General features: G+C 36.3%; 1 protein-coding gene across 1 annotated transcript in view; it reads right to left on the bottom strand.

The window, feature by feature from the left end:
- Window positions 1-754: 754 nt before the first annotated feature.
- The window catches only part of KCNH8 (potassium voltage-gated channel subfamily H member 8), a 205,490-nt gene continuing 178,803 nt past the window's right edge, over window positions 755-27,441 (bottom strand). The window contains exons 12-16 of the mRNA XM_075704873.1: window positions 21,026-21,064; window positions 18,973-19,328; window positions 14,893-14,999; window positions 13,759-13,835; window positions 755-1,465 (exon numbers count right to left, since the gene is read on the bottom strand). Coding sequence (XP_075560988.1) covers window positions 755-1,465; window positions 13,759-13,835; window positions 14,893-14,999; window positions 18,973-19,328; window positions 21,026-21,064 — 1,290 coding nt within the window. The remainder of the gene's footprint in view (window positions 1,466-13,758; window positions 13,836-14,892; window positions 15,000-18,972; window positions 19,329-21,025; window positions 21,065-27,441) is intronic.

Here is a 27,441-nt window from a genome sequence, read left to right as displayed (position 1 = left end):
GGGAATCCATTTGTAAACTACATAATATCTTAACAATAAATAGTATTTGATCTAATACATGATGGTAGTGCATTTCTTGTTAAAACTGCAAGCCTTTACCAAAATGAAAACAAACTCTTATTCTCCTTATAAATATTTTAAATAATTTTTAAGTACATGTTTCATACCAAGTATATAAAAATAGTATTTTTAGATAAATTAAGAAGTTTCATTTACATGACAAATAACGTGCAACAACTAACCACTCTCTACCAGCTCTATTTGGTTGATTGTCTAGGTGACATGCAGCGATAATTGTCCCTTTGCCTTCACAGAACTGACAAACAGACCAGCAGGACCCACAATCACCTGAAGCAAACAGTGCCATAGATATTGTTTGGGAACAACAGTCAGACACTCAGGGAAAACCTTTGCTTCGGTGAACAAAAGCCACCCACGACAGTTCTTTTGTCCTAGACTTCCAGCTGCTCTGACCCTCAGGGTCTTTGGACTATCACAAAAGTCTGCCAAACAGACCAGTAAGTTATATCTGTATACAAGATGCTTTTCAACATGCTTCTAGAATCTAGAAATTTTTTTTCCTATAGTATGAACCAGCAATACCTTTTCTTACTTTTAGTAAATCCGAATTTTCATGTTTGTAAGTCTCCACGATTGCCAGAGAAAAGGTCAAATAAAGCAGTCATGCAGTACTCTCTAAATTTAAAACTGGCAGCTGTGGAACATGCTTCGAGTACTACTTCACTGTTTCTCATTATACGTCTATGGCTTCGTAATCTTTTTCTTTAACATCCTTTGTGCTTGTCACAATGTCTATTGGGAAATCTGGGGTCTGTGCAGAAACTACTCCGGCTGTTCCTTCCAGGTCCCATGATCCCGGCAGGTTCTCAAGGCTTAGCGAGCTGATTGCTCCTTGGCTAAAGCTACCTTCCTCGGATCTGCTGGGGAGCACGAGGTGTAATGATGTCTCTGATGAAGAGCATACTGAAGAGGAAAGAGTTGCTGAAATAGACTGGAGAGGAGTCAAGGTAGTGTCTGAACGGGGAGAGGTGCATCTTAAAAATTGCAAATTGTCTTTCTGAATTACCTGATACTGGGAGGGGGAATTGTGAAGGCCCGGTGTATAATAAAATTCACCGTCCATAGAATTTTGCAGGTTGGGTTCAGTTCTTTGGGGACTGCTGCCTACAGAGGACAGATCTGTATTCCAAATGTCACATAACACGTTGCCACGGCAAAGTTGTGCTTTGGTGCAAGTAAAGTTCCCAGTTTGCATGTGTGTGCAAGGTTGATGTGTAGTCCAAGCCATTCGAGAATGCAGACTTTCCAGAGTGGGACTTCGAGATATGCCGTGCACAGCACAGAACCCTGGAGGCTTCTGGGATGTGAGCAGGGTCTCCAGAAGGTGCATCACGTTCTTCATATCCTTACTTAATTGTGAGACTTCTTGAGTTAAAGTTGTCACCTGTTATGGCAGGCCAAAATATCACAGTATTTATTTATGCAGTCATGCCTGAAATACACACATACATACCTTTTTTCATTCTAATAATATCAGCTTTGATCTGTGGCACAGTGTCTTTACTTTAAAGAAATATACTCTACTAATACATGTGTGGGAAATAGTCCATCAATCTCCCTTACCACAGCTACGTGTTACACTTCCTGTGGCGTACTGAAATAATTAAAGCAACTCAATAAAAACATATGATGAAAACACCGTAGGTGTAATTCATCTAATTTTAAATGATACTCTGTATATAAAGAATGGCCTTAGGGTGAGAGCTGAGATGATTTCCAGTGACAATATGACATCAACAGCTTCTTGATCAATCATTAAATATTTTAATGCCTAAACCTTTTTTATTAACCAATTTTATACTGTTGAATGATATAAAAATGGGGTATTGTGAAATCTTGTTTAGAAATATACATGTGAAATATACTGCTGTCTTCATAGTAAAATAAAAGAAACCCATACCCGAAGTTGTTGGATGGAAGTAGTAGTTACATGAAAATCTGGTGGACTACTACTAAAACCAAAAAAAAAGAAGAAAAGAAACTGGAAACTCTAAAACCCACTTGCTACCTCTAAACATTTAAACAATACAAAAGCCTGTGAAATAGTTTGCTTCCATGTAATTATGTTTATGCTTGAAAGGTATTGCATACAACACTGAGATAGTAAACCCTAGCATAGATTACTCGGGTGTGTGTGCAAAAGGAAGAATCATATTTTCTATTAGACTTTTTTTTTTTTTTTTTTAATGTTGGAACCACTGATAGCATCCAATTAATTACATGAATTACATGAAGTGTTTAATCTCCCAAAAATTGCTGGTTTGGGTGGGGATCAGATTGACAGGTTCTGAATTTGTGTTTTAAAGTAAATTAATATATCAACATTAATGGGGACATTTGTCAGGACATTATAAGGATGTTTTGGGGAATGAAAAGCCTAGCTCAAACTTAGAAGTGAACCACTCACCATTTCAAATGTGTTTGTCTTTCCTTTTTCCTTGTTAAGGAAAAGTTTGTAGGAAGTTAGAAGCAGTCAATTATTTTTAATAAAGAGAAATGAACCTATCGAGAGGTAGAAATGAACTTTTTCTCCATGGTAGCTAATCAATTTATTTTTGGTCAAACCACTGTCATTACTGTTAAAATAGAGTTTCTCATACTGATGTTAGTGAAAATACTCTGTTGAAAAAAAGGCATGACTGCACATTTATCTTCAGAAGGATAAACCAACTGTCAAAAAGAAAAAAGGCTAATTCGGGGGGCCTTTCTTTGCCCTGAAGTAAAGACAACACCGATTAGGTGCCCTACACAGATTAATTTTCATGTAATCAGAAATAGAAATACAATTTTCATTTTTCTGACAGGACACTTCCAAAGAAATCTGCTGAAAAGACATTCCAGGCTGAGTTTGACTGCATTACCATGGGCACAATAATTATAAAGAAATTCCAAGTTAGAAGGAAAGTAGGAAGCTGCTATACATTTATTCATTTCTCTCTGAGCTAAGAGTTCAAACTCATCATATCGTTTAATAGTTTTGTAATGATCACACTACACCTGGAGGGAAAATGCTTAAAGGGAGGAGGCTCTTGAGTGGCACATTAGAGGATCTCCTTCTGTCTCTCTCTCTCTTTCTGCCTTGTTACCTAATTAAGTCATGCTAGATAGAAAATAACCATGAGATCTCCTTCTGCCAGCTGAGATTGCTTTGAATGCCTGGTAGCTCATCTGAACTTCAGTTAAGTGGGGGATTAAAATATGTTAGGAAAGTGATTTGTGAACAGGCTTCCTGTGGGGTCAGAGTAGCCAGAGAAGGTTCTTGGTACTGTCGGACTGTAAGGAAACATACTATGAGATTTCTGGACAAATCAACCATGCAAGAACTTCTGTGCTCCACTGGGAACTGGGAGATGGCATTGCAAAACCTCCAAAAGCTTCTTTGGGAAGAAGGACGACCAAACCCATGGCTACCTAGATTCAGTGGTCATCAGTTCTGTTTTAGGATCATCACTGGCTGGCCTCTACTCCTAGCCGAGAAAGCAACTTTGTTTTCTGTGCCTAATTTCTCAACTTGCATCCATTTTACAGGGCTTTCTGCAGTCATACAGACAGGAAGATTGATGCTACCATATGAGCATGCACCTTACCCAAACTATGAATGCTGTGTGAAAATATCTGCAACTTAAAAATATCTTGTTTGGTTTGGTACATGTCTTTCTCTTCTGATTAATTAAAGGCTTTTTAAAAGTTCAGTTATTCTTTAACATGCTTCTTTTGCCAATTCATTGAGGCAATACAGCAAAAATTAATCCCAGCATCGGTACTTGTGGCAGTCCTGAATTTCTGTTAATTACAACTTGCTCTAGTGCCCACATACTGCTTTTGATATATCAGCTAGCTCTTAGACTGCTATCTTCTCATAAGCTTGCTCTCGCACAGTCATAGGAACTGACCTGTTAAACCAGCCTTTGATGTATGCTTTAATAGTTTCCAGTAGTATGATAGTTTAAGATTCAAAGATTTTATGCCAAAATTCATTAGAAATTGACCACCATTTAGTGAGAAGTATTTTGACCAGTACTGCCTGACACATAGGCAAAGCAAATATGTAATTTTCTGGATAATTTGAAACCTTTTCTGGATTTTACAAACTGTTAACCTTACTGGATTAAACCTCAAATATCTGTACTACTATTAATTACCATCTATCTCTATGTTACTATACTTATATACTTACATAGTATACTATTACTATCAATACTATACTGTTTATGCTATCCTTTTTACACCCTGCAGAGATTCTTGAGCAGATGTAAATAAGCAGGTGTAACAGGGAACAATTTTATCAGTAATGTTAACTATTTCACAGTGCTCCAGAAAGTGCAAAAGAACAGAGATTAAAAGCAAAAGACATTTTAAGTCTATGAAAAAGAAATTGAAAGCAGTACAGTTTCCTTCTGAGTGAAAGGACTAATTCCTTGTATGTTGGTAAATCTACTCTCTTTTCAGGAGTTCAGTGATTATCACTAGGCAATACAGTTAGTTGTACAAATGGTTCCCGCTGTGCTAGGCAGACAGCTTTAAAATAATCTGTGAGATCACAAATATATTTGAAATGCTGTCTTAACAGTTTCTAGGACTTCAGAAAGATACTGCAATGTTTCCTGATATAGAAACTGGGATTTATACAGATTTAGCCTGAATTAGCAAGACATGCTTCTCAGGCTGGTCAAAAGCAATGCACTGGTACATTTTTAGCAGATTCTGTTATAAAGAAAGGATATCTTTTAAAACAGAGGTTAAAAAAAACAGATTTTTTTTTCTTAACATATGAACTTTAATAATAACACTTTCTGATGCCCTGACCAATATAAGTTTTTGTAGTTGTATTTTGCATTTTCAATTTTACTTCGACAGTTTCAGTAGAAAGTGTATTTTTCTTCACTACCAGTATTAAACTAGTAGTTTGAATGCACAAACTGTGCAGTTTGAATGCTTTTGTTCCATGTAGTTAAGTAGGAATAGAGGTGATTGTATTTAAACCTTTTCATAAAAGTGATGAAAATCTCTAAATAAGGTAAGTTGATGATGGCGATTATTATTAAATGGTATTGGCTAAACAGGTTTCTTTGTTTTTCCATTATATATTCCAGCATTTGCATTTTTTTAATGTTAAATTTTCTACTAGAATGCCTATCTCTCATCACTGTTCCTGGATAAATCTGGAATAAGCCATTTTTTCTGATTAGAAGCCTAATAAATAGGTATTTTTTTCTCTCTGTGGTTTACTGGCTTTTGCAATTCACACTTCACCCAGACATCTTCCTGCCATGACTCTGAACACCAAAAGAAGTGAAGAAGAAAATTTGCTTCTTGAGAAATGGAAAGTGCATTTTGGCAATGCAGCGAAACCGCCTGGCTTGCACTGTGTATGGCAGCTTCTTTATTCCTTGCTTAGTGTTTCATTGCTGCTTCTGTTCTGGTGCTTCATAAAGTCAAGGAGACTTTCAGCCAGAATGAGTTGTCTGTCAAGGATCAGATTAACTGGCTGCTGATGCTGTGTTTCCCAGTAAGTGCATTGTTGAATGAATGAAATGAGAACTGAGCTGCAACAGACTGTTCACTGGTCATCTATCAACATCTTTGTGGCCATTGGTATTATGGTGACAGACATTTCTGATTTAATGGCACTTTAGGAATAAAGCTAGTTGCAGAAGGAAAAAAAAACACACAACAGTGCAGCTAATCTGAGTTCAGATTAAATATATAGGATTTGTCTAATGGTATGATAGTTCAGTTTCAGTGAAATAAATCCAGAAATCTGGAAGGTTGTGAAATTGGCTGTATCATGTAGGGGTAGAATAAAATTTGCTGGTTTCTCTGCTGACTCGCTAGCCAGCTCTTGGGTAGTTCCAGGCCAACCAGTTTGTCTGGGTAACTTAGGACACTAAGATTATTGCTGTTGTTATTAAACAAGTAAGTACAGAACAGAAAAGTATAAAGGACTAGATAAGTGTGTTCAACAGGGCTCCCATGAAATTCAGTCTAGAAAAGAGGTTACCAAACTGCAGTTCTAATAATGATTTCTGGCTACTCATTTTTGGATGTGCGGATGCTGCCATCAGGTTGGCATAGAATCAGGACAGTGTTAGCATGATGGTGGTAATAAGAAAACCAGGTTTGGAAATTACTGCTTCAAGGACTTCAGAAAGTATCAAGGACAAACTCTGACTGACTAGCTACTGACTGAGAGCAAATGGAGGATCATGGAAATCCCAGGTGGCTGGGAGAAGAGAAGCTGTTAATGTGTACTGTTGAAAGAAAGCCTGAGGTTGTATACATGATAGCAGGCAAAAAATATTAAGGAAACAATGTCTATAAGCGCCTAAAAGAATAGTTAAAAGAGAACAAGCAACATACATTTCTTAAGAATAAACCATGACAAAACAACATAATTCTCTTCTTTAACTGAAAAGCTGGTTTAATAGATAAGAAGAAACTGTAGATGTGATATATATCTTGCCAGGAAACTACTCAGCTGTTACTGTCCACACGACATTCTTCTAAACCAACTAAGAAAATATGACTGAGATGTAATCACCATGAGTTGGATTCATACATGATTGGAATGGTTTATGATCAATAGTTTCCTGTCATCCTGGGAGGACATTTCAAGCCATTCTTTTTAGCAGCCTATCCTGATCTGGTTTTATTTAATATTTATTTTTAATGGCTAAATGGGATTCAAGTTCACTTTTAAATATCAGTAATATGAAATTCAACAAAGATAAATGTTAAACATTACATCTGAAAAGAAAATGTCAGAGGCATGCATATAAATATAATATTCTGCCTATGCAGAGTATTATAGAAAAATGTCTGTGGAGTTTTGCTGAATCACACTTTGCAGCAATTAATCATGGTCCCAGGATATATCAACAGCATTTTTTTTATTGGACACAGGAATGGGGTTCTTTTCATTAGGAATAACTTAGGCTGGTGCAGCTTGAGATTGTGTACTTTGTCAGTGACTTAAAAGATCTAACCAAAACAATCCAAAAGAAAATGCTAGTAATGAAGAGTTTTAGCAAATGTGATGGGCAGAAAGACAGAATGCATTTTGTTTGTTGAGATCTGCTGAAATAGTATGTTTCCAGTGTAAATTGGTTTTAGAAGGAGCACGGTAATCAGCTTTTTCTTACGTCTTCTAGGCATAAGAGAAAAAGCAGTGAGCTTACATAACAACAGAGATTTACATTTAGATGTTGGGAAAATAGATTTTTTTCAGTACAAGAAGATTTTGAAATGCCTGTTAGTTAACTGGATAATTGTCGTCATTTGTCACAGTAGTAATATTTTTTTATTAAAATCTGAAGTCAGCTTTTGGTACCCAGTTGATTTTTACACTACATGGCTTCCTCTTTTGATTAAGTTTTTGTCTCAGGTGCCTTTCCACCAAGGAAATGTGCAAGCGAGACACCACAGCATATAGGACCTATGCCCTGTATGTGCCAGATGCCCTGCCTAAAAAACGGAATTCACCTAAGCTTTAGAGCATCAGCCATTTTTGTTACTTTCATCTGCCAACAACTATTAAGCTAACATTAAAAGAAAGAAAAAATTAGCTGGAAAGACTGCTCTACAATCATCAAAGTGCAAGAGCAGACAAAGAGAGAAAACAACAAGAAGTTAGGAGTTCGGTGGAAACATGAATGTCAATGCTAAAAGGAAAATATATTTTTAGAAATCTCAGTAGACAAAAAAGGTGTTTAATTGGTGTTTATGGTTTAGAAAGCTTTTATTTCTTAACACAAATAATACTAGGTTTTATGTCTTAACTTTTATGCTAAATTTACATAGCTAAAATCCAAAATGGATAGATTAGTTATAATTAGTTTCCATCATCAATAAATGTCATTAGTTCACTTTTTGCCACATTTTTCTTGGTTGAAGGGTATTTTTCAAAGTGAATTATTGGGATAGCCTTGCTGCAAAATAATTTCTCTCATGTGATAATATAGTTATGAACTTGTTACAAAGAATATGTTTTTAATTACTGTAAGTCAGGGGAGTTCTTTATGTGAGTTCTCAAGCTCCACACTGAATTTCAACAATACATCCCCTATGTAAAACTGAAGGCCTGATAAACTTTGCTTTACCAAATTTTCTTCATTGGCACTGATTATAAAATGACTGTTTCCATCGTGTGCATACATTTTTAGCTTTAAGGAATATGTTTTGCTTAAAAAAAAGAATGTCTTTTTTCCTGTCCTGAGAGGAGAATGAGATTGATTTTTGGCAGCTGAATGTGAAATATGTTTTAAAATAATCTATTTATAAAATCTCTTTAGGTGATTTGGAAAATAAACATATTTATTTAGGATTGTTCCTTTTGTTAGATGAAAGTGAAATATCCCTGTGAATTCATTTTCTCTGTTCTGAATAAGCACCAAATGCTTAGAGTATTTTAAGCACTTGCATCTAAAAACCATAAAATTAAAAATAGCTAGATTTCCACTAAGTGCTCCAACATGCAGCTAAATAGAAGGCAATTTTCCAGTACAAAACCTGACCCTATTCCTATTTCCTCTTGTTTGTTTGTTTTTCAGTTGAACGAGGGAAATATTAGTACTCTGGTCATTATACCGTTTTAGTACTGTAGTTGTGGGGGTTATGGATGTGGTAAAGTATGAAATCAGCCCCCAGATTCTGAAGTTGAAGGAGGCTGCACTGGAGCTGGGTCGCATATGGGAAAAACAGGGGACATGACAAAGAAATCGGTTTGTCTGCATGCACTGCGCAAGATGTCCTGTATATCTGAGCATGAAATCATGTAGCTGTGTATTTGAATGGAGAACATGTACATGTGCACTCTGCAAATTATGGGAGAAAAATTATCACTAAAAATTGGGTATTTTCTTATTTTTAACTGGTCTATGTTTTAAATAATTCAGGTTTGTGTTGTACACATTGAATGAAACCAGAATTATTTCCATGCTCTTTTCATACAGTCGCATTCAAATGAGAGAGAGCTGAAAGCCTAGTAGGATACAGGCAATGGGACAACGATAGGCAGGTGCTTTAATCTAGACTTATGGCCATCTGTATATCTCAGAAAATCTGCTTAGTGGTCTCCTGTTTTTACTTCTGGGCTCCTTAGTTATGTATGATTGCACCAGGTAAATGGTGCCTCTGAAAAAATGCTGAATGTTTAGATACACTTATCTGATCAGTCTTTGCAGACAAGTGCTTTGGAAAGACCAGGCTGGGTGTACAGATGTCTGCAAAGGAACGATGCATACTTGTAAGGCAGAAGACCTATTCCTAAATTCTTGCTCTGCCTAATTTGGAGCAGATCTTCGAATCAAACTTTCCCCAGCTCAGAAAATGTGCCATGCTGTTGAGGATTCAGTCACTTAATCTTGAAACTATTGCTTAAATAATTGCATTTTTACAGGAGCAAGAACCTGCACCTTAACTCTCTTGCCTGCCACATACTGAATAATAAAGAAAGTCACGCCTTTTTTATTCAGTGATTATTTAGACTAAGTGGAACAGGCAAATAGGGTAGGAGATTAAGTAGTCCTATTCCACTCTACCTTGCAATACTGAACTGAAGGGAAATTCTCTTTTATCATCTTAGATCTCATTCAGACTCAAAATGAGAAGTGAGGTTAGGTGAGGGAATGAAGCAGCTGGGTAATGGGCTGAGCAGTCAAACCATGGAGCTATACAGTAGGAATTTGGGGTGTGCTCAAGTTTCTCTCACATTGCCTAATAAAGTGGCAGTGCTGACTTTGGAGCCTACTCTTCTTAGAGGAACTCTGTGCATCCATTAGTCCTAAATGTAATACGTAACAAACTCCGAGAAGTTAAATCAAGGTTCTGTCTTCTGTTAGTCCCATTCTTAGGTAAATGAACTTTCCTTTGGATTATATAGTGAATGTCATACACTTAAAATACTGCCAAGAGCTCCACTGGATATCTAAGCTCATTATAGCTTGTTTTGTATATTTATCTCTGGGGTAACTTTCTTGCTTTGCTTTGCTAACAATGTACTGTATTGAATGTCTGAATGGGAAGATGCATGTCTGTCTTCCCCCAACGAAGGTGGAAATGTTTTTAAGCTAACTAGTGAACTGTTGTAATACAATTGCCTTTCATGAAAGCAGCTATTTTTGCATTTGTTGATTGACTTCTGATCTCCACTGGCAAATGTATTAATGATAATGTTTGCTGCTGTTGGCTACTTGTGACCTGTTTTCTTATATTTTCTTTTTCAGAAGGCAGCTGCACATCTTAACAGAGAAGTTAGTTTCTAACTCTGCCAGGATTTTAACTACTGCTAGCAGTCTGCTGCAGCATCTGTCATAATCTTCCATTAATGGTCATCATCGAGTGATGGAATGATGAAAGCACTGCGTCTACAAGCGTTCAGTACTTAATGTAACAACAAAAACCCTAAGGAGCAGCTAGTGTATTCCAGCAAGGCTACTCATAGGCCTGTCTGGGTAAGTACCAAGTCAGTACTGTCAGTTCAGAAACTCCAGATGGGGCATGTTTGAATACATGTAGAATATGCAGTTAAGCAGCCTTATAGTCATGCAGTTTTTTTCAATGTAAATTTTGATCCATGGGAGGACTTGAAGGATAGTCATCTGTCTCTGGGATTTGAGCCAAGAATGTTACCTATGAAATCTAAATCTACACCAGTTTAGATTGATTAGATAATCTAATCAATAGATTGATTTAGATAATTGCTCCTCATTATTTTTTCAATGTCCCAGTCCAATATTTTTCCATATTGTATGCCCATGCATTGTCACACTGAATTGAGAATTCTCACATACATAAATGTTTCTGTGTTTAAGACTCTTCTTTGGTCAGAATGCAGAATGCTGTTTTCTAGGGGACTTCTTAGACAGAAAACAAAATATGAGCTTGGAAAGTAGAGAATACTCCTTCCAAGTATTGCAAGACACTACCAACAATCTTCATCTTAAACATGTCTACACTAGTGTAGATGTACTCTATGTAATGTACTCCATACAGCACAGAGTAAATTAATCTTAGAGATACCGCAGAGTTGAATATAAACTTTCTCTTAGGTTCCTAGACTAAGTCTGGTGTGTTTTCCAGAGTGTAGGATTTTCTATAATCATTCATGTAGCCTCATGGAGCTCTACAATCTTCCGTAAGTTCTATGAGGTTCTGTAATCAGAGAAAGGTATCTTTCTCTGCTGTGACTAAAAGTAAGCACAACTATTTTCAGTATTTTTTCAACATTATTGTGTTACTTGTATCTTCTGGTTGCATTATTATTATTAATGCCATTTTATCACTAACGAGGCTAGATGTAAATCAATTCAAGTGTTGCCAAAAGATGTCTGAACCTACCAAAACCTTGTTTGGCTTCCAGTTTTTAGCACTTAGCACTCCATGCTGGTGCACGCCCCAGTCAGTTATGTAGCGTGAAAACAAATTCTGTCTCACACACCAAGCTAGCAAGACTCCAGAAGTTGGTGGTACTCTTTTTAAATCTCCAGAGATTCTCTTTCTCTTACTTACAGGGGTCCTAATACCTGCTCAACAGACAGAGACTATAGATGAACCAATTTCTGTCACACTCCTGTGGACAGAAGAGAAGGACCTGCTGGTGATGACTTCTTTTTGTCTGACAACCTAACGGTTGACCTGTTTAATCAAGAATTAGTGGTTCAAATCCATCCTTATTCCAGGAGAGACTGCAGAAGTCTTGGGAGGTAAGTACCTCTTATATCAAGTGAAGTCTCACAGGTAGCATACTATGTGAAAAAATGGAGTGATCCCCCCTCCTCAATTTTAAAATAAAAGAGTGAACCATATTCAGAACAGTGCAATGTTTGTCTCTGAATTTTGGATGCTGTTTCCCTGTGTGGAAACTTTAGTGTTTTACTGCATGTGGTCATATTTCCTTTTTTATGTTAATGTGAGCAACCAAGTTGTGTAACATTTTGTTCAGATAGTGTTAGCAGGGAAAATGAAGTGCATTCCCTCCCTTATTGTGCAGGGCGGGAAATGACCTTCATCATGTTTTTTTTCTTTTTTTTTCTTCTTTTGTTTAACATACTGCCCTGCTCCAAGATTTATTTATTGCTTTTCACTACAAAAGCAATGACAAGCCCAGAACTACTGCAGTTGAAATGTTTGGTTAATCCACAAGATGCCTGCCTTAGTACATCTGCCACCATGATGTATTTTCCAATTGCCTCTTGCAGATAACCATGTAATACATCTTCATATTTTAAAAATACCTGTCCTCTTCAGAATCAAAAGGGATGAATCAATATGACTTGTCTATTTCAAAAGTATTATATAAGAAATATCATGACCAAGCCTTATAAAAAACTGTAGTGAATGGGGCATGAGACTTTTGTCTGAAGTCTACAGTTTGGCATACAAATGAGGTGATGCATTTGTAGCGACTAACTAACCATGCATGCGCTCTTATCTTAGGACATTTAAGTTATCTGACCAAGTTAACCTGACCCAAGATGAAAGAGGTTTAGAAGCCCAATACTTCATATATGGAAATAAAGAATAACTAGATTAAGTATACACAATATAGAAGGAAAGGTAAAATAAAACTTGATATTTCTGGTAACTAAAGAGATCAGAAAAAAAGTAGTGAAACTTGTGGTTGGACTTATTTGAATGTTTCTTCATGTGGAATCATAAGATATTTTCTCTAATCTCTTCATACTGATATGACAGAGTATGCTGGGAACAGATTTTAGTCTTGCAGTATAACTGTGAAGTTAAAGTCTGATGCTCTCATCTTGTTAGTCAAAGTACTGCAGTGGCTGGATATAGAATCATAGAATCATAGAATGCTTTGGGTTGGAAGGGACCTTTAGAAGTCATCTAGTTCAACCCCCCTGCAGTGAGCAGGGACAGCTTTAACCAGATCAGGTTGCTCAGAGCCCCATCCAACCTGACCTTGAATGTTGCCAGGGATGGGGCCTCCACCACCTCTCTGGGCAACCTGTTCCAGTGCTTGACCACCCTCATTGTAAAAAATTTCTTCCTTATATCTAGTCTAAATCTATTCTTCTTTAGTTTAAAACCATTACTCCTTGAAATGAAACAGTTTAGGCAGAGAACATCTCCTCTTTAGTGTTGGATTGATAGTCGATTACAGGTTTGAAGTTATTAGAAGGGAAGAATAGAAAGCACCACTGAACAGTATTGACCCTGCATTCCTCAGGTCATATTGCTTTGAGCAGGAATGGATAAACTTCTGTTTCATTCTAAATAGGCACAAGTAAAGTGATTTGAAACGTTTGATGTGAATTTGAACATGACTGGCTTTGCATTTCTTTCAAGGAAATTCTCCAAAAGCATAGCATTCACCAAAACAAGAAAAGTTTTAAGATGGGACTTGGGGAAAAAATGAGAGGAAAGAGAGAAATAGAAGTACATACAGAAGAGGGTAAATCCTAAGAAAATTAGATACACTAACTATGATAACCTCACTTTGTTTTTAGCTCTAGCACAATACAATCTTTTATGCAGCTTTCATGCAGAAAATTAATCTGGGAAAGAGTTAAAAACCCCAAACTGCCATAAATGTAGGAACCCCATCCAGTTTTGCAAACTCATTTATCACACATTTATCATATCCAAAGTTTTCTAAGTTTTCTCCAGCATTCCTTGAATCATTGTTAATATCCTCTAACCCCCACAAAAGCTTGTTACCTCATTATTAAGCCTGCTGATCTGCTGTTTGGTCTCTTCTGCTTTGATAACAAGCACAGCAGCACCAATTTCAGTCTCTGAAAATAATTCAAACGTATGTAAATGAGAGAAGTATAATAACTTGGAAACAGCAATGCTATTCCTGCATTTATCCAATGCTTTAAATATAAACCTAGTTCGCACCTGGATTTTGAATGAAAATAAAATCTTGTGTTTACTGTTCAGTGAATGATGTGTAAGACAAGTGTGACGAATAAAGTTCGTACTGATCTCTTCTGTCTGAACTTGAAAGGACTGAAAATGATAACCATGTGACATGTCAACTGTTTTTAAAAATCAGAGATACAATTAAGCTTCTATTATTATTTTTCTGTTAGGCTTTAAGAGGAACAAAAAGTGCCCTAATAGCCTCCATGCAAAAGGCACATAACTCTGTGAGGACTGTTTACTCATAAAAGAGGGCATGTTGGAAATGGTCTGAGCTGCACTAATTGTGTCACTTCACCATTACTCCACTGGTCTCCCCCTCTGCCTCCCCCCCCCCTTCATGTTGACATGCTCTGTTCCTCTGTGGTGCTATTTTATCAACCTTTTCAGAGTGTAGGTCATTTAAGGCTTCCTAAAACCTTTTGCTATTCAAGGTTTTCACTCTTTTACTTCTAAAAATCTAGGTACTTCCATACTCCTCCACTTCTGTAAATATCTTCAACAGAAACTGAGAATGAAGTCTGCATATGGCTCTTTATGAATTTTTTTTAAATTATTATTTGGTGTTAGAATGTTTTGATGTTGAATTTGTCCTTGTGTTTAGTACCTTCCATGCCCAAAGGTTTGGGAGCATGAGGCTCCTGGATGATCCTATAATACTGCTGGTAAAATATAATGCATAAAAATACAGTACTCTCTGCAAACTGTTTTGTCATGACTGTCTGTTAGCAGGAAAACAACAAATGGCCTTTGGGACCCTGTTGTATTTTTCTACAGTACCAATTGCAGTACTCAAATGGTGCTGAAAGTATGGATATATGTTAGATCCGTTTATGCCATTTCTCAGAGTTGAAGAAACAAAGGGGAACAAAAAGCAGTTATAAAAACTGTTTTCTCTAAAGGGTGATTTTCCCAGGCAAAACTAACCTCCAATTGTAGGAGATAACCTGGATTCCTGCCTGAGCTGATCGGAGCTGAAGTCAAAGGTTTGGCTTTCTTCATTATGGTTTCCATCTTCAATCCCATCAACAATTCTGTTGAGAAAAATCAGATAGATGGAGCAGTTTCATAAACAGTTTCTTAAACATCACACTCACAATTATGTTGTCAAAATTACTCCTAAAGGGCATATTTTTAAGCAATGGTAAATTTTGCACAACATTAGATTTAGAGAAAAGTAAAAACTACTGTTTTGTTATAACTTTTTGTGAGTCACTAAAGATTAAACTTACTGTTAGAGGAAGAAATGTGAGGCCAAATAGAATTAACTGAAGTGTCAAAATTTTCATGACTTCTGCAGCATATTCTGGATCCTAACAAAACCTGAATTGAATATGGTTTGTTTTTCATATCTGAAGTAATCTGTTGCCATTCTTTCTTCTACATAAACTAAAGATGCTTCACTATGCTGTTGTGAAGTTTAAATCTCCCTGCACATAACAGCCAGGCCATTATATTAGGCTTACTTAGTCAGAGCCTAAGCCTGAATATAACATATTTATGGAAGCATCTCTGTAAACCACAGTCAAAAGTGTTGTTGCCATGCAAATAGCTATTCTCAAATTTGGTTAAAACTAACTAGCTCAGGCAGAGAAATCTTGTTTGTAAATTGGGTATAGGAAGATGTGTAGACCATCCTGCAATGTCCCAATTACATTAATATTGGATCTAACTACTAGAAAAGGCATTTTTGTCAGTTATTTCTACTCATGCATTGCAGTTGACCTCCAATTTGCAGTGTCAAGAAATCCAAAGAAAAAAAAATGAAGCATTTTATACAATAATCAAGTGCTGCATACAAAGAATAGAAAACTGGTATCAGATGGAGGAATCAATACACTTTATTAAAAATATATAATTATGAATAGTTTTTGTTCTCATTTATAATAAATTGTGCTATAAAGAGAAGTATTTTAAAGTCAATGAAAGTGACTTGGAAAACTGCCAATTGGCAGATGTGGAGCATCAATTTCTTGTTTTGTCCAGGCACAAGATTCAGAATTTGTCTTACAGTAGGCAGATGAGTTAAATACTAATCTGGAAGGGCTAAAGCAGACAGTTCTTGGCCTCTCAGTCAATGGTGGTAACTTTGTGATGATGGAAATTAGACTTTCCATCTAATAAGGATATTCTCAAGCAAATTCTTGACTGGAAATGTTTGGAGAAAGGAAGAACAGACAACACAGAGATATCTGTGATGCATTTGGCTTGTAACTTAGAGCTCTGTGAACATACCATATAATCTTGTCTTTCTTGGCTCTTCATGGGGGTTTAGGGCTCTGTGTCATGTCTGAGTGTTCATGATGCCAGTTGGATGTTATTAAACTTCACTCTAATCTTAACCAGTCTCTGGGAGGAGATGAGACTTCAATGTGGTGCTTGAGCTTCTCTGGCCTATACTGTTGTCTGCAGCTGAAAACCTGAATGATTACTCTGTTTGAAATTTGCTATACAACCTATTTAATGTCATCTGGCCTCACTGCTTCAAAAAGCAAATTTTAAACACCAATATCCCTTTGTAGAGATTTCTAATTATATAAAATGCTAACATTTTAACTGCCTTTGAAGCACACAGGGGAAAACCTACTTGGACGTGACTTGGAATTTATCGACACTATATTCTTTAAACTGTTTAAAGATTCAGACTAAAAGGAAACCATATCAGCAAAAAATAGCTAGCTCCAGAAAGCCAAAACACTTTCGACTTTCTATGTGGGAAATATGTAATGGCCAAGATGCTTATTCATATACAAGGAACTGGCTGTGGAGCAACATAATCTAGTGAGTTGAAAACACGAAGGGACAAAAGTAATTGGTAAGTCTCATCCCTTTCTGAATTAGCTATTGTACAGCTCTGAATTTTCTCCTGAAGACAGACACCTCCACTCCTAGAAGCCAAAAAGTCAGAAAAGATTAACATGTGACCTCTCCTATCCAGCTGATCAGGGCTAGAGTGCGCTCATCCATGTGGGTCTGAGGAGATTCAAATACATAAACGCCTCCTCCCAGGACTGTCTTTATTATCACTTACACATTCTTCCTTTTGATGTTCTTCTACTTCTTAGGCAGTACCCAAAAAGTGACTGGGAAGAATATGACTGTACCCTAGAAGTTATGATGTTGGCTTCTATTCCTTGTGCCAAGAACTATTGAAATATTTTACCCAGTCTCTGTGCTTTATTGCCTTCACTGTGGCATACAAGGAAAGAACCTGAAGCACCAATGAAGAGCTCTGGTCAGCTTACTCAAGGGAACATCCACTGCAGAACAAGTTTCTTAAGCAGACAAAGTATATTCTCTTGACAAAAGAGAGTATATATATTATATATATGTGGTTATACACCTCAACTGCTCTGACTGCACATTTCAGCCAGAGTCTGCCTTCCCCTTACATTGCTGTCCAACAGCAAACAAAAGCAAGGATCTTAAGTAAGGTCTTATTTTCTCTTTAATACTTACTAAAAACATTTAAGGCTCTTTTAAAAATGGTTTTAACTTGTCAGTTTAAATGTTCTGATAATATAAATTAATTTTGGGAAATAATATGAAAGTGTTTTGGCTGGAAAACAAAGTCTGAAACATACATATATCTTGGATCAGTTCTCCAGCCTATTAGCAGGATTATTCTGCAGTTATAAAATTATGAAGGGAAATAGGAAATAATAATATATGTAACAATACTTGCTTCACATTTGCTCTTGCAGCCTTGAGTGCCAATGTCTGGCTGCATATGTTCAGAACAATAATGAACAGGATTACATTTCAGCAGAAAATACAGAAGGTAGCTTTCCCCTGAATTACTGCCTGTTATGCAAATTATAATGACCTTTAGTCATAGCTGACCTGAACGAAATTCATATGAGATCTATGAAAGAAATGAGAAAATATCTACTATGCATTTCAATGTTGCTAGTGTAGAAGCTGGTTTTCCACACATTATTTTCCCCTATATTGACAAAACTAAAATAATTTTATACCCTGCTCCTATTTGAAATGTAACTGTAATGGTCAAATATATGATGAGAAGGAAAGATTTCTATATAGTCTTCCATGTCCTTTTTATAATTGTATCCTTAGGGACAGGTACCTTGACAGAGCTAAACAAATATTGGTCAAGCCATGGCTACTTCATGTTTGCAATAGCAGGTTGCTGAAACTATCACTCTGCCTGTAGTGAATAAAGGAAGTTCTTGAACACGTAAAATACTTCAAATTATAGAAACCAAAACTTGAGCTAGAAGATTAACTGCTGAAGCTCCTTGTATGTGAAAAAGAGACTGTGACTTCTGTAAAGAACTGATCTCAAAACTCTTGGTTAATAGTTAAATATTATGTTGCAGCAATATAGAGATAAGATACATAAATCAACATACAAATAAAAAATTGAAATATTTAAAATTATACACTAATAATACCACAGTAAACTATTATATGACTCTTGTTTATGTCAAAAGTCACAGCAAAACAGATTTTTCTCAACTCCATATTTACTCTTTATGTAACTTGCATTATCAGGTTTCCTTTCTCTAATGTAAAAAACCTCTAAATATTTTCTAAATTTGCTAGGCAATAGTTTTCCATTATAGTCCTCTACTCCAGTAATTTTTGTATTTGCACAGTTATGCTGTATTATCATCTACTTGCTTTCTAAATTGCCGTCTCTCTGATGGACTTGGGATGTTTCACAGTGCTATTGTGGGAAGGTTTATTATTATAGATGGACAAAATGATTCTATAAAGCCAGACTATTCAAATAGTCATTTCTGTAATTGCTCAATACTTTCCCTTTTTACTGGTAGAAATACTTTATTTTGCAGTAAAGTCTTAAAGTCATAACATTCTGCATAGTGTGTAATAGTTCCTACAGTAAAAGGACTTTTCCTTCTCTGTGGGATGAGCAGAAGTATCAACTATTAAAGAAAAAGAAATATTTTATAGTGTTACAATCGTGATATTTTTAATAGGAGTTACATGATAGAGAAGAAAATAACTGTTCATAACTACTACCTCGGGCTTAGGTCAGGTGGGCCACTGGTGGTCAGTGCTGAAAGGTGTAACTTAAGGGTTTTCTCCTTCCTTCTGGAGTAGTAATGGAGCTCCGTTTCATGTTTGGTTCTTGAGGGGTTTGAACTGCAAGCACGGATGGGTGAATGAAAGGGGACCGTTCCTGAGGCCAACTGCTTCAAGTTTCTCCCGAGGTGGCTTTTATTGCTTCCAGCCTTCTTCTGCTGAGAGGAATTTGTGCTTCTTGTATGGATTGGTGAAAGGGTGCTGCTCTCTTCTTCTCCGTCCTCATCCTCATCTTCATCTTCCACAATTGAAGGGAGTCTCTTCCTTATATTTCCGTTTCCCTTAAGTTCTGTCTAAAATAGCACATAATACAAGTGTAAAATTCAGAGCCTGATTTTGCAGAAACACAGTTTTTTCTGGTGTTCATCCTGGAACAGTCCTACATCTAGCACAGCTTTCATTTCTCATTAGAGATAGCTCTTTTGGAACTCTTCCATAGCTTCCCTTTTCAACTATGGCTATGTGTGCATATGTGAGAAAAATACAAACAAATTAAAAAAGGTCACTAGTGACATAGCCAGTGAACTCACTGCAATGTATTTGGTTAATAAGAAAGGTTACATGACTAGTTCTTTAAGCCATGTGCCATATGTACACTTGAGTAGATTAATCTTGCTTTACTGGGGCATTATTTCTTTTGAACATTACACACTCAGACTCCGGGTGGACCAAGGGAAAGAATTGAGGCTGGTAATTCATATAATTCTACATTTTTATATGGAACCATTTATAATGTATAAATAGCATTTACATCAGTTCAGCTCAAGCCTGAATGTCCTCTGTATCCTTCTTAGTTGTTGTAACTGAAACCACTGCTGGGATAGCAAGCAGATTTTTCAGTTTATACAAAGTCCTGGTAATGCACCAGTGGTGTGACAGTGTCAACATCAGAACTGAGTCATCAAAAAGCAGAGCTACATCTGTTTTAAGAAAAATGCAATTTGAATGCTCGATGTTGGAACCAAGGCAATTTAGAGGCAATGTAGACCTGGGTTCTGTACTTTAGGTACTAATTAAAACACAGTGTAAGAGAGCAATGTATTGTTTGTTATTGTTTCATGGTAACAAAATACACTGGTCATGAGTGCTGAGATATGCCAACGTGGAGCTCATGTCAGGATCAGGCCATAACTCAAAAATAGTTCCATTTATTCCCATGGTACAACTTACTGTATTTATTCGTAGTAGGTGAATGGACCAAGGCAGAATCAGGTTCCAGGTCAAATTAACAAACTCCACACATCTCAGTGAAGAGTACAGCCAAATGCAACTTCATGGTTTCAGAAAATATTGCTATTCATTTTTTTTTTTCAGGCTGCTACTCTTAATCAAGCTTGATTAAGGCACTGTTAACTTTAGATAGAAAAGCTCAGATGACCTTGTGTAGTCGAATTTCCCACATTCAGGCCAAGTAAGACTGGCTGGGTAAAAATCCAGATTTGGGGAATTTATCCAAATGTTCTAAACCCATATTGGTAGCTGTCTAAATGTTTTGCAGCGTGACTACAGCAGACTTCCATTGAGCGAATGTTTTTCTTAGTATATATTGACAGATTTAGTGAACTAGGTCCTTTCCATCTGAGATGTATGAAAAGGTAAGAATTTAAAACAGTGGCAAAAGACCTGTCTATAAAATATAATAACCTTGTGGTCAACCATAATAGTTATCTGAAGGCTGTCATTGATGATCAAATTGTACAGGACCTGGCACTGATGAATGAGCGTTACCCATATTCAAAACTTTGGCTTGGGTAACCATGTATTTAAAATGCAGGTGCTGTAGTAGGATATCTAAATCCAGCACCTGGAAGAAAAGATCCTAAGCTGTTACTCATAAAATGGACAGTGGCAGAGCTATCTGCAGGATGCTATTTAAAGTCTCATTCCGAAACCATGGAAGTCAGTTGGAGTTTTTCCAGCTTTGCTGTGGCCATAACTGTGTGCATGTTTCAAAGTCAAGCTTGGCATATTTAAAATGTGGCTAACATACCTGAGATAGCGTAGGCTTGTTTGATAATTTTGATATTACCTGAAAAAACAAAGCAAAACAAAAAAGTAGCAAATATGTGCATCTGCACGGTATTGGCTTCCAAGAGCATACAAACATCTAAACCAAAACGTTTATGTTTTTTTTTCTATATTAAAGAATCTCATGATAAAGCAGCTGTATTAAATTAAATGGTGACACAGCACTGAACTAAGGACACTCCTTGGAAACAGATGCTGTGAAAAAAAAGGAATTGTTTTATTTTTATTAAAGAGATAGTTCCTGCAAAAATAACCTTTTACTTTAATAAAAAGTTGGGTCAAAGCTCCAAACCTGTCAATGATGGTAGATGGGTGAATGTATGCCTGGTGGGTTTCAGTCCTGGTTTGATGGAATCCCATGCAGGGACAGTGCTCTGCTTTGGTCCTACGTTTTTGTAGCTTTAGCTCCTGTGCCAGCCTAGTCCTTACATGTAGATGATATAACTAACTGTAGCATCTTTGGGGAATTTTCAAAGGCAGTGATGGGACGGAAGCAAGTAGGACCAATATAATCCTGAGGGAGATACGTGCCTAACAACTATTCAAGGCCATGACATTTTCCCTTCTTGGATTAACCAGAGAGTAAAAGAAAAAGAAGAAGAAAAAATCATGCAAGTTTAATGCATGACTACTTCTAGTAAAATCCACTGGAACTGCTGAATAATATGTGTTATGAATGTTCTGTTGTTTATCTGAATGTCCGTACCTTGACCATGGGCAAGTCTCTGACAGCCTACATGCTGTATTTATAGGAAAATTTTTGTCTGTCAGGTAGAATTTTCAGAAGTGATTTTTGGCTTTCCTAAACCCACACGTCAAGATAAAAAATGCTTAATGCCCATCAATTTTAAATTTGTAGCATTGGTTTATTTTTCTCCAAACTCCAAATAGTTTGTAATGCTGGTGAAGGTTTCTCTTCACTTTTTTTTTTCTTTTTCCCCTCCTGAGCACATGTGTTAGTCCTGATTGTACATCTTGAAAACAGAGACAAAGAAATCATTATATGGGTGTCTCCTAGATGTCCTGGTGGTATTTCCCACGGCTCTGCTGGAGTCTTTCAGCTGTGGGCCTTCAGCTCCATGGCCAGTTGGGAGCACTGTTCCCTGGCTGCCAGGACCACTCGCTCCGCTGCCCATCAACACGCAACCACAGCCACCCATCGGTCCTCCTCCGCTCGCAGTGTTACGCTTACTGGTCACTGCAGCATGGAGAAACTGGCTGCAGAGGAAATGGGGGTAGTGGCAGCACTTTGATGCCTTATGACCTTGCCAACAGAAAAGTTAAAGGATTTTTGAAGGCAGGTTGGTTTTTGCAGGGAGGGGAATAAGTATCCTCAGGAGGAAGGGTAGCAGAAAAGAAGGATAGGTGCGAACAGGGAGCAGGTGACATGAGAAACTACTCATCGGACTTTCTTCTTTCATTTCCCCAAATTGACACCTTTAACCCACCGGGGACAGTTTCAGTCTGCATAAATTGATACTTTTAGATAAACTCTGGACCTATAAACTGTTTTTTCCGTAGCATAGAAACTACAGTAAAGAGTGTTGTGTTTGCTTCTGTATTAATATGTTGCAGCCATGTCTGTTGTAACTTTGAACACCGTATCTTGCACACATAAGACAGGGGCCTGGACTTTATGGCTTGGTAGTTGAAAGTTGGTAAAAGAAACTACAATTAATCTGTGACCAGAGGAAATTCTCAAGAGTTTGGCTATTAAAACTCCTCCAGCAACTCCCTTCTCTCTCTCCCTGCAAAAATACCATTCTCAAAGAGAAAAAGGAAAGATAAGCACACGAACAAGGACAAAGCCAGTCAAAGGGCAGTAAATTTAAAGACCTCACCATGCACATAGCTTTCTCTCTGTAAAAATGTAGCATCAGGGTAAATAATGATGAGGTGCTGTCCTAGTTTCTGATCTGCTAAGAGCTTTTATTTAGGGCAACACACTGATGTAGCCTTCTATAAAATCCTTCTTTTTCTTATGCAAAAAGAAAGAGGATGCAAAATAGCTCACATTCTAGTCTTTTGAAATGAAGTACAGCTTTTTCTGCTGAAAGAAAAACAGGGGTATCTCCCCTGCTATGCATTAGGAAAAAAACCCCAAAAGACTGATGTTAGCATGAGTTGTATGAAATACTGTCAAAGGGTCTAATTCAATTTTTAATTTCAGCCCTGGTGTCTCTTTATGTCTTGTGAAACCAGCTATTAAATTTAATTTCACAAGATAAACCAAAAATAGATCATGTACCAAAAGCAGACTCAGATTGAATTCTTCCATGTATGTAACCTCAAATCTATTATCTTGTACATGTTTAATATGTGAATATATAGAGCTTAAAAATTCAGTAATCTTTATCCTTTCTTATTATAAGCACAAAAAGAACATCTCCCTGTCTAGAAACACTGGTGGTTTGCCGTCGAAAGCCAGTGATCTGAAGATTTTTCCAGGGTCAAGAGACAGTAGTCTTTAATAGAAGAATCTCTACCAGGAATTGTGGCCAAACCAGGTAATTTGCTTTACAATAATTCAATATTAATTCCAATTATAAAACCATAAAAAGAGAAATATAGAGGTGCAGCTAAATTTGGGGTTAATACATTAAATATCCAGGTAAGCAAATTTGCATTTTTGGGCTCAAAAGAATGTTATCAGCTTTTACTGGCCTGATTCCTGTTACCTTTGCCAGAATTAGGAACAAGAATAGAAACATAATATTGCTGATTTGCTTGTAACACTTGTGTCCTAAAATATATGAATAATTCTTTGTGTCTGAGGAGTCAAAAGGATAAAATATGCTTTCAGGAAAGGATATGAAATCAAACTAGAATTTTGATGTTTTTAGTCAGCATTTGGAAACAGGAAAAACCCATTTAGGAGCATTGGCAGTGTGGGGAAAAAAACCAGGAACACATGCCATATGTTCTATTCTTTTCAAATTTACTGTATGGTAATGGAAAAAGATACAAATACATAACAAGGGATTATTTTACTGCTGAAAGCTTAATGCCTCACATGTGTTCAGGCCTCAGTTTTCCATAATCAGGAAATTTTTCAATGAAATATCACAAATTCTTTAAATCACAAAGGACTCAATCACTTGCAAAGAGTTTCTCAGGTTAGATATAATTCTTTTACATCTACATTTACTGAGAAATTTACATCTTTTTCTCTTTCTCTTTCTGACTTTCTATAGTTCATTGGCTTGTTCCTATACTTTCTCAGGTTTATTCGTATCTCTTTTCCTTGCTTAATGGAGAGATTAAGAAAATGTATTTTGTGGAAGCAGATGCTTTCAGCATTCTCTGATCCTACTTACAGCATAGACTATATTGAATTAGCAGCAAAAGTTGAACAGAAGATCTGTCACCAGTATTGTATCCTAGGTGACCAATAACTGTGAATTGCCACGAGCTCTGCAATCTTCTGTTAAGTCATTATTCTACACCATTCCTATATTTTGAATAAATTATTGTAGCCTGTGAAGTTAGGACAAGTGTTCAATAACTGGCTGGTTGTGGATAGCTTTGGATAAGTTTTTTTGCAAATTAATACTTTCTTGGATTCAAATTTCTTATAGGAGCTTTAATATTTAATATTAAAAGTTTACTTTTCATATATTTCTTTAAAAACTGGATGTTAAGTTCACTGCATTAATTAGCAAAAATTTTTAATTTTACTTTCTTTTAGTCACAATACAGGATCTATTGCATTTTGTGTTAAAAAGGTAAATCATATCACAGAAACAAAAACTAACCTCTCTGTCACTTGCTCCAAACCAAGAATCGAATAAATGTTGAATGTGTCTGGTATAATTTGTCATTTTTACTTCTATATTCTTACTTCCCTCTTCCCCACCCCAAAACAGGAGAAAAAAATAGTGTCCCAAACTGCTCGGAACATACATCTTTCATAGCAAACCTGTGCCAATAAAAATAAAAAAAATTAAGAAAGAGACTGTCAATGAAGTCAAAAGAAGACAAAAGGAGGAATTGTTAAAATAGACAACTGACATGGCACTGACTGTATATTGCTCTGGCAGGCCGAATTTTTGGAAAAGCTTGCAGATTACTGCAGACAAAAGATATTTTTTAATATTCCTACGGTTTGATTACAGTCATGTAAAGATTTACATTATATCAATAGACATTACAATGAATGCTTACAGCTTTCAAAGCAATAAATCTCATAATTCTTCCCGTTCCTGAAAATACTGAGGTATATGCTTAACTTTATGCAACTCAGATTTCACACAGGCTTGTAAATATTTGCAGGACTGGCCCTGTGGATTGATATCCAAACAGACTCTTCAACTCAAGGCTGTAGATACTGTGGAAGAGTTGCTTTTAAGTTTGTATTGTTAGCTTTATCTTTAAATGAAACTTCATACTACTTTTTATGTAAATATGTGTATCTAAATTCAGAGAGGTGCTGGAAAAGAAAAGAGGAAGACAGTGAAGTGGATCTTGAAAAATATTCTCCCAAAGAATTTTATTACCTGCCAATTGCCTATTTCCAAGCATCCCCAATGTTGCCCAGTTGTTTTGCCAGCACTCAGAGGCCAAATCAGTGGGATGAGCATTAATAAGAAGTGACTTGAGGACAGCAATATATCTGTGGAGAATTTTTAAGAAAGTCCAGCTTTGTCTGGCTTTCTGGGCAAACTTTACAAAGAAGAAGGCAGGGACAAGCATAATCTTTTTCCTTATTTGAAAATTTTTTTTTTTTTTCTTTTTTTTTTTCTCACAGAAACATTGCTTCTAAATAATGAATATTTTGCTTTTTGGGTGGCAACTTGATCAGGAGATTAACATCTAGTCAATTCTCCCAGAAGGAAAAAAACTGCAAATTGGGCACACATCTGGCCCCTAGATATATTCAGTTAAAACTTTGGGCAAGACAGCAGACTTACAGTAACTGTGAAAGTGATTAGCATGATTTCACCTCAGGGCAAGAAGTCATGTCCTGGCATGTGAAGACATCAGCAGAAGCCTAAGTATATAACCTTGTTAAGTAAGAGAGCCATCATACTTTCCTTCCCCTGAGATGCAATTTGTGTTTTCTATATAAGCAAAATACAGAAAAGCTGAGCACCTAGGTTTTGGGAGCTCCTGGCAGCTTTGTTACTCAAGAAGTTCTGCATAGGTTAAAAACTAAAACAACACGGACACTCAATAAGTGAATAAAATTGCTTCAGTTTTCAAAGTACCATGATATAAAACTAAACCCGGTGTCAGAGAAATACAATGTCAGTTTTGCTGAAGGAATGAAATAGTGTGATTATCAATGGAGCCTGTCCCTGAATACTTACTATATATGCAGTACTGTACTGTATATACAGTATATATGCATATACTGTATGTATATATTTGTTAGTACAATCATGTTAGTTATCACAGCATTGAAAAGGTGATCTCCATGTCTTACGTAGGAACTAAATTTTCAGCAGAACTGTAATTACACTTCTGTAGGTAGCTTCTGCAGCTCTGGTTTTACTGAGTGAAGGTATAGATGATTAAAAAGAAAAATATGCTACTATATTTGACTTCATATCAATAAAATCTTAGAGTGTATTTGCGCATAAATGATTTTTGGTTTTCACTTTTATATGCTTTCATAACTTTGAACAGAGGGATGGGACTAGATGATCTTCAGAGGTCCCTTCCAACCTCAGCTATTCTACTATTCTATGATGTTTTAAAAAATTGCACTGAAAGTTCTCTCAGCTCAGTAAAATTGAGAATGGATACTTGTATCCATGTAGAATGTCTACTTGATACACATGTTGCACTGATTATAGACAGTTTGCTCAAAGACTATGTAATATTTAATTTCACACATTTCAGCATTCCTGAGGTTATGACTCTGCAAGTGATATAGGAACTTTACTATATAAGCCAGTCTAACACGTTAGTTACATCTTAAGGCAGTCTATGCCTTCAGAACCAGTGTTCTTATAGAAGAAATTGTGGTAACTATTATAATTTTCTTGATAAATTAGTCTTACTTTACACAGAATAATAAAAGGATAGGTTACTGTAAGAATGCTTCTAAATTTAAGGCCACTATCTGGTCATCGCTGTATCAATGCAAAATAAAAGCAATTATGGAAAAAAAAATATCCACCCTCTAAATGCATATCATTTTAAGGTTAAGATACATTAGGATTAATTTTATTTCCATTGTTTTCAATGTAAAGACAAAGATATAATATTAATATAGTAAAAGTTACAGTATCATGTTTCCTAAGGCACAGTGAGGCATACTGGAAAAAGTTATCATCTAGCATCCCTTTGTAATTAAAATAGAAACATGGTTAGATTCCAAGGCAATATTCTCTGAAAGCCAGGAGCTTTTGCTGGCTAAAATTCTGTTTGACA

This window comes from Pelecanus crispus, chromosome 2 (assembly GCF_030463565.1).
Source record: "Pelecanus crispus isolate bPelCri1 chromosome 2, bPelCri1.pri, whole genome shotgun sequence".
Classification (NCBI taxonomy): domain Eukaryota; kingdom Metazoa; phylum Chordata; class Aves; order Pelecaniformes; family Pelecanidae; genus Pelecanus; species Pelecanus crispus.
This window is presented reverse-complemented; position numbering and strand designations above follow the sequence as displayed.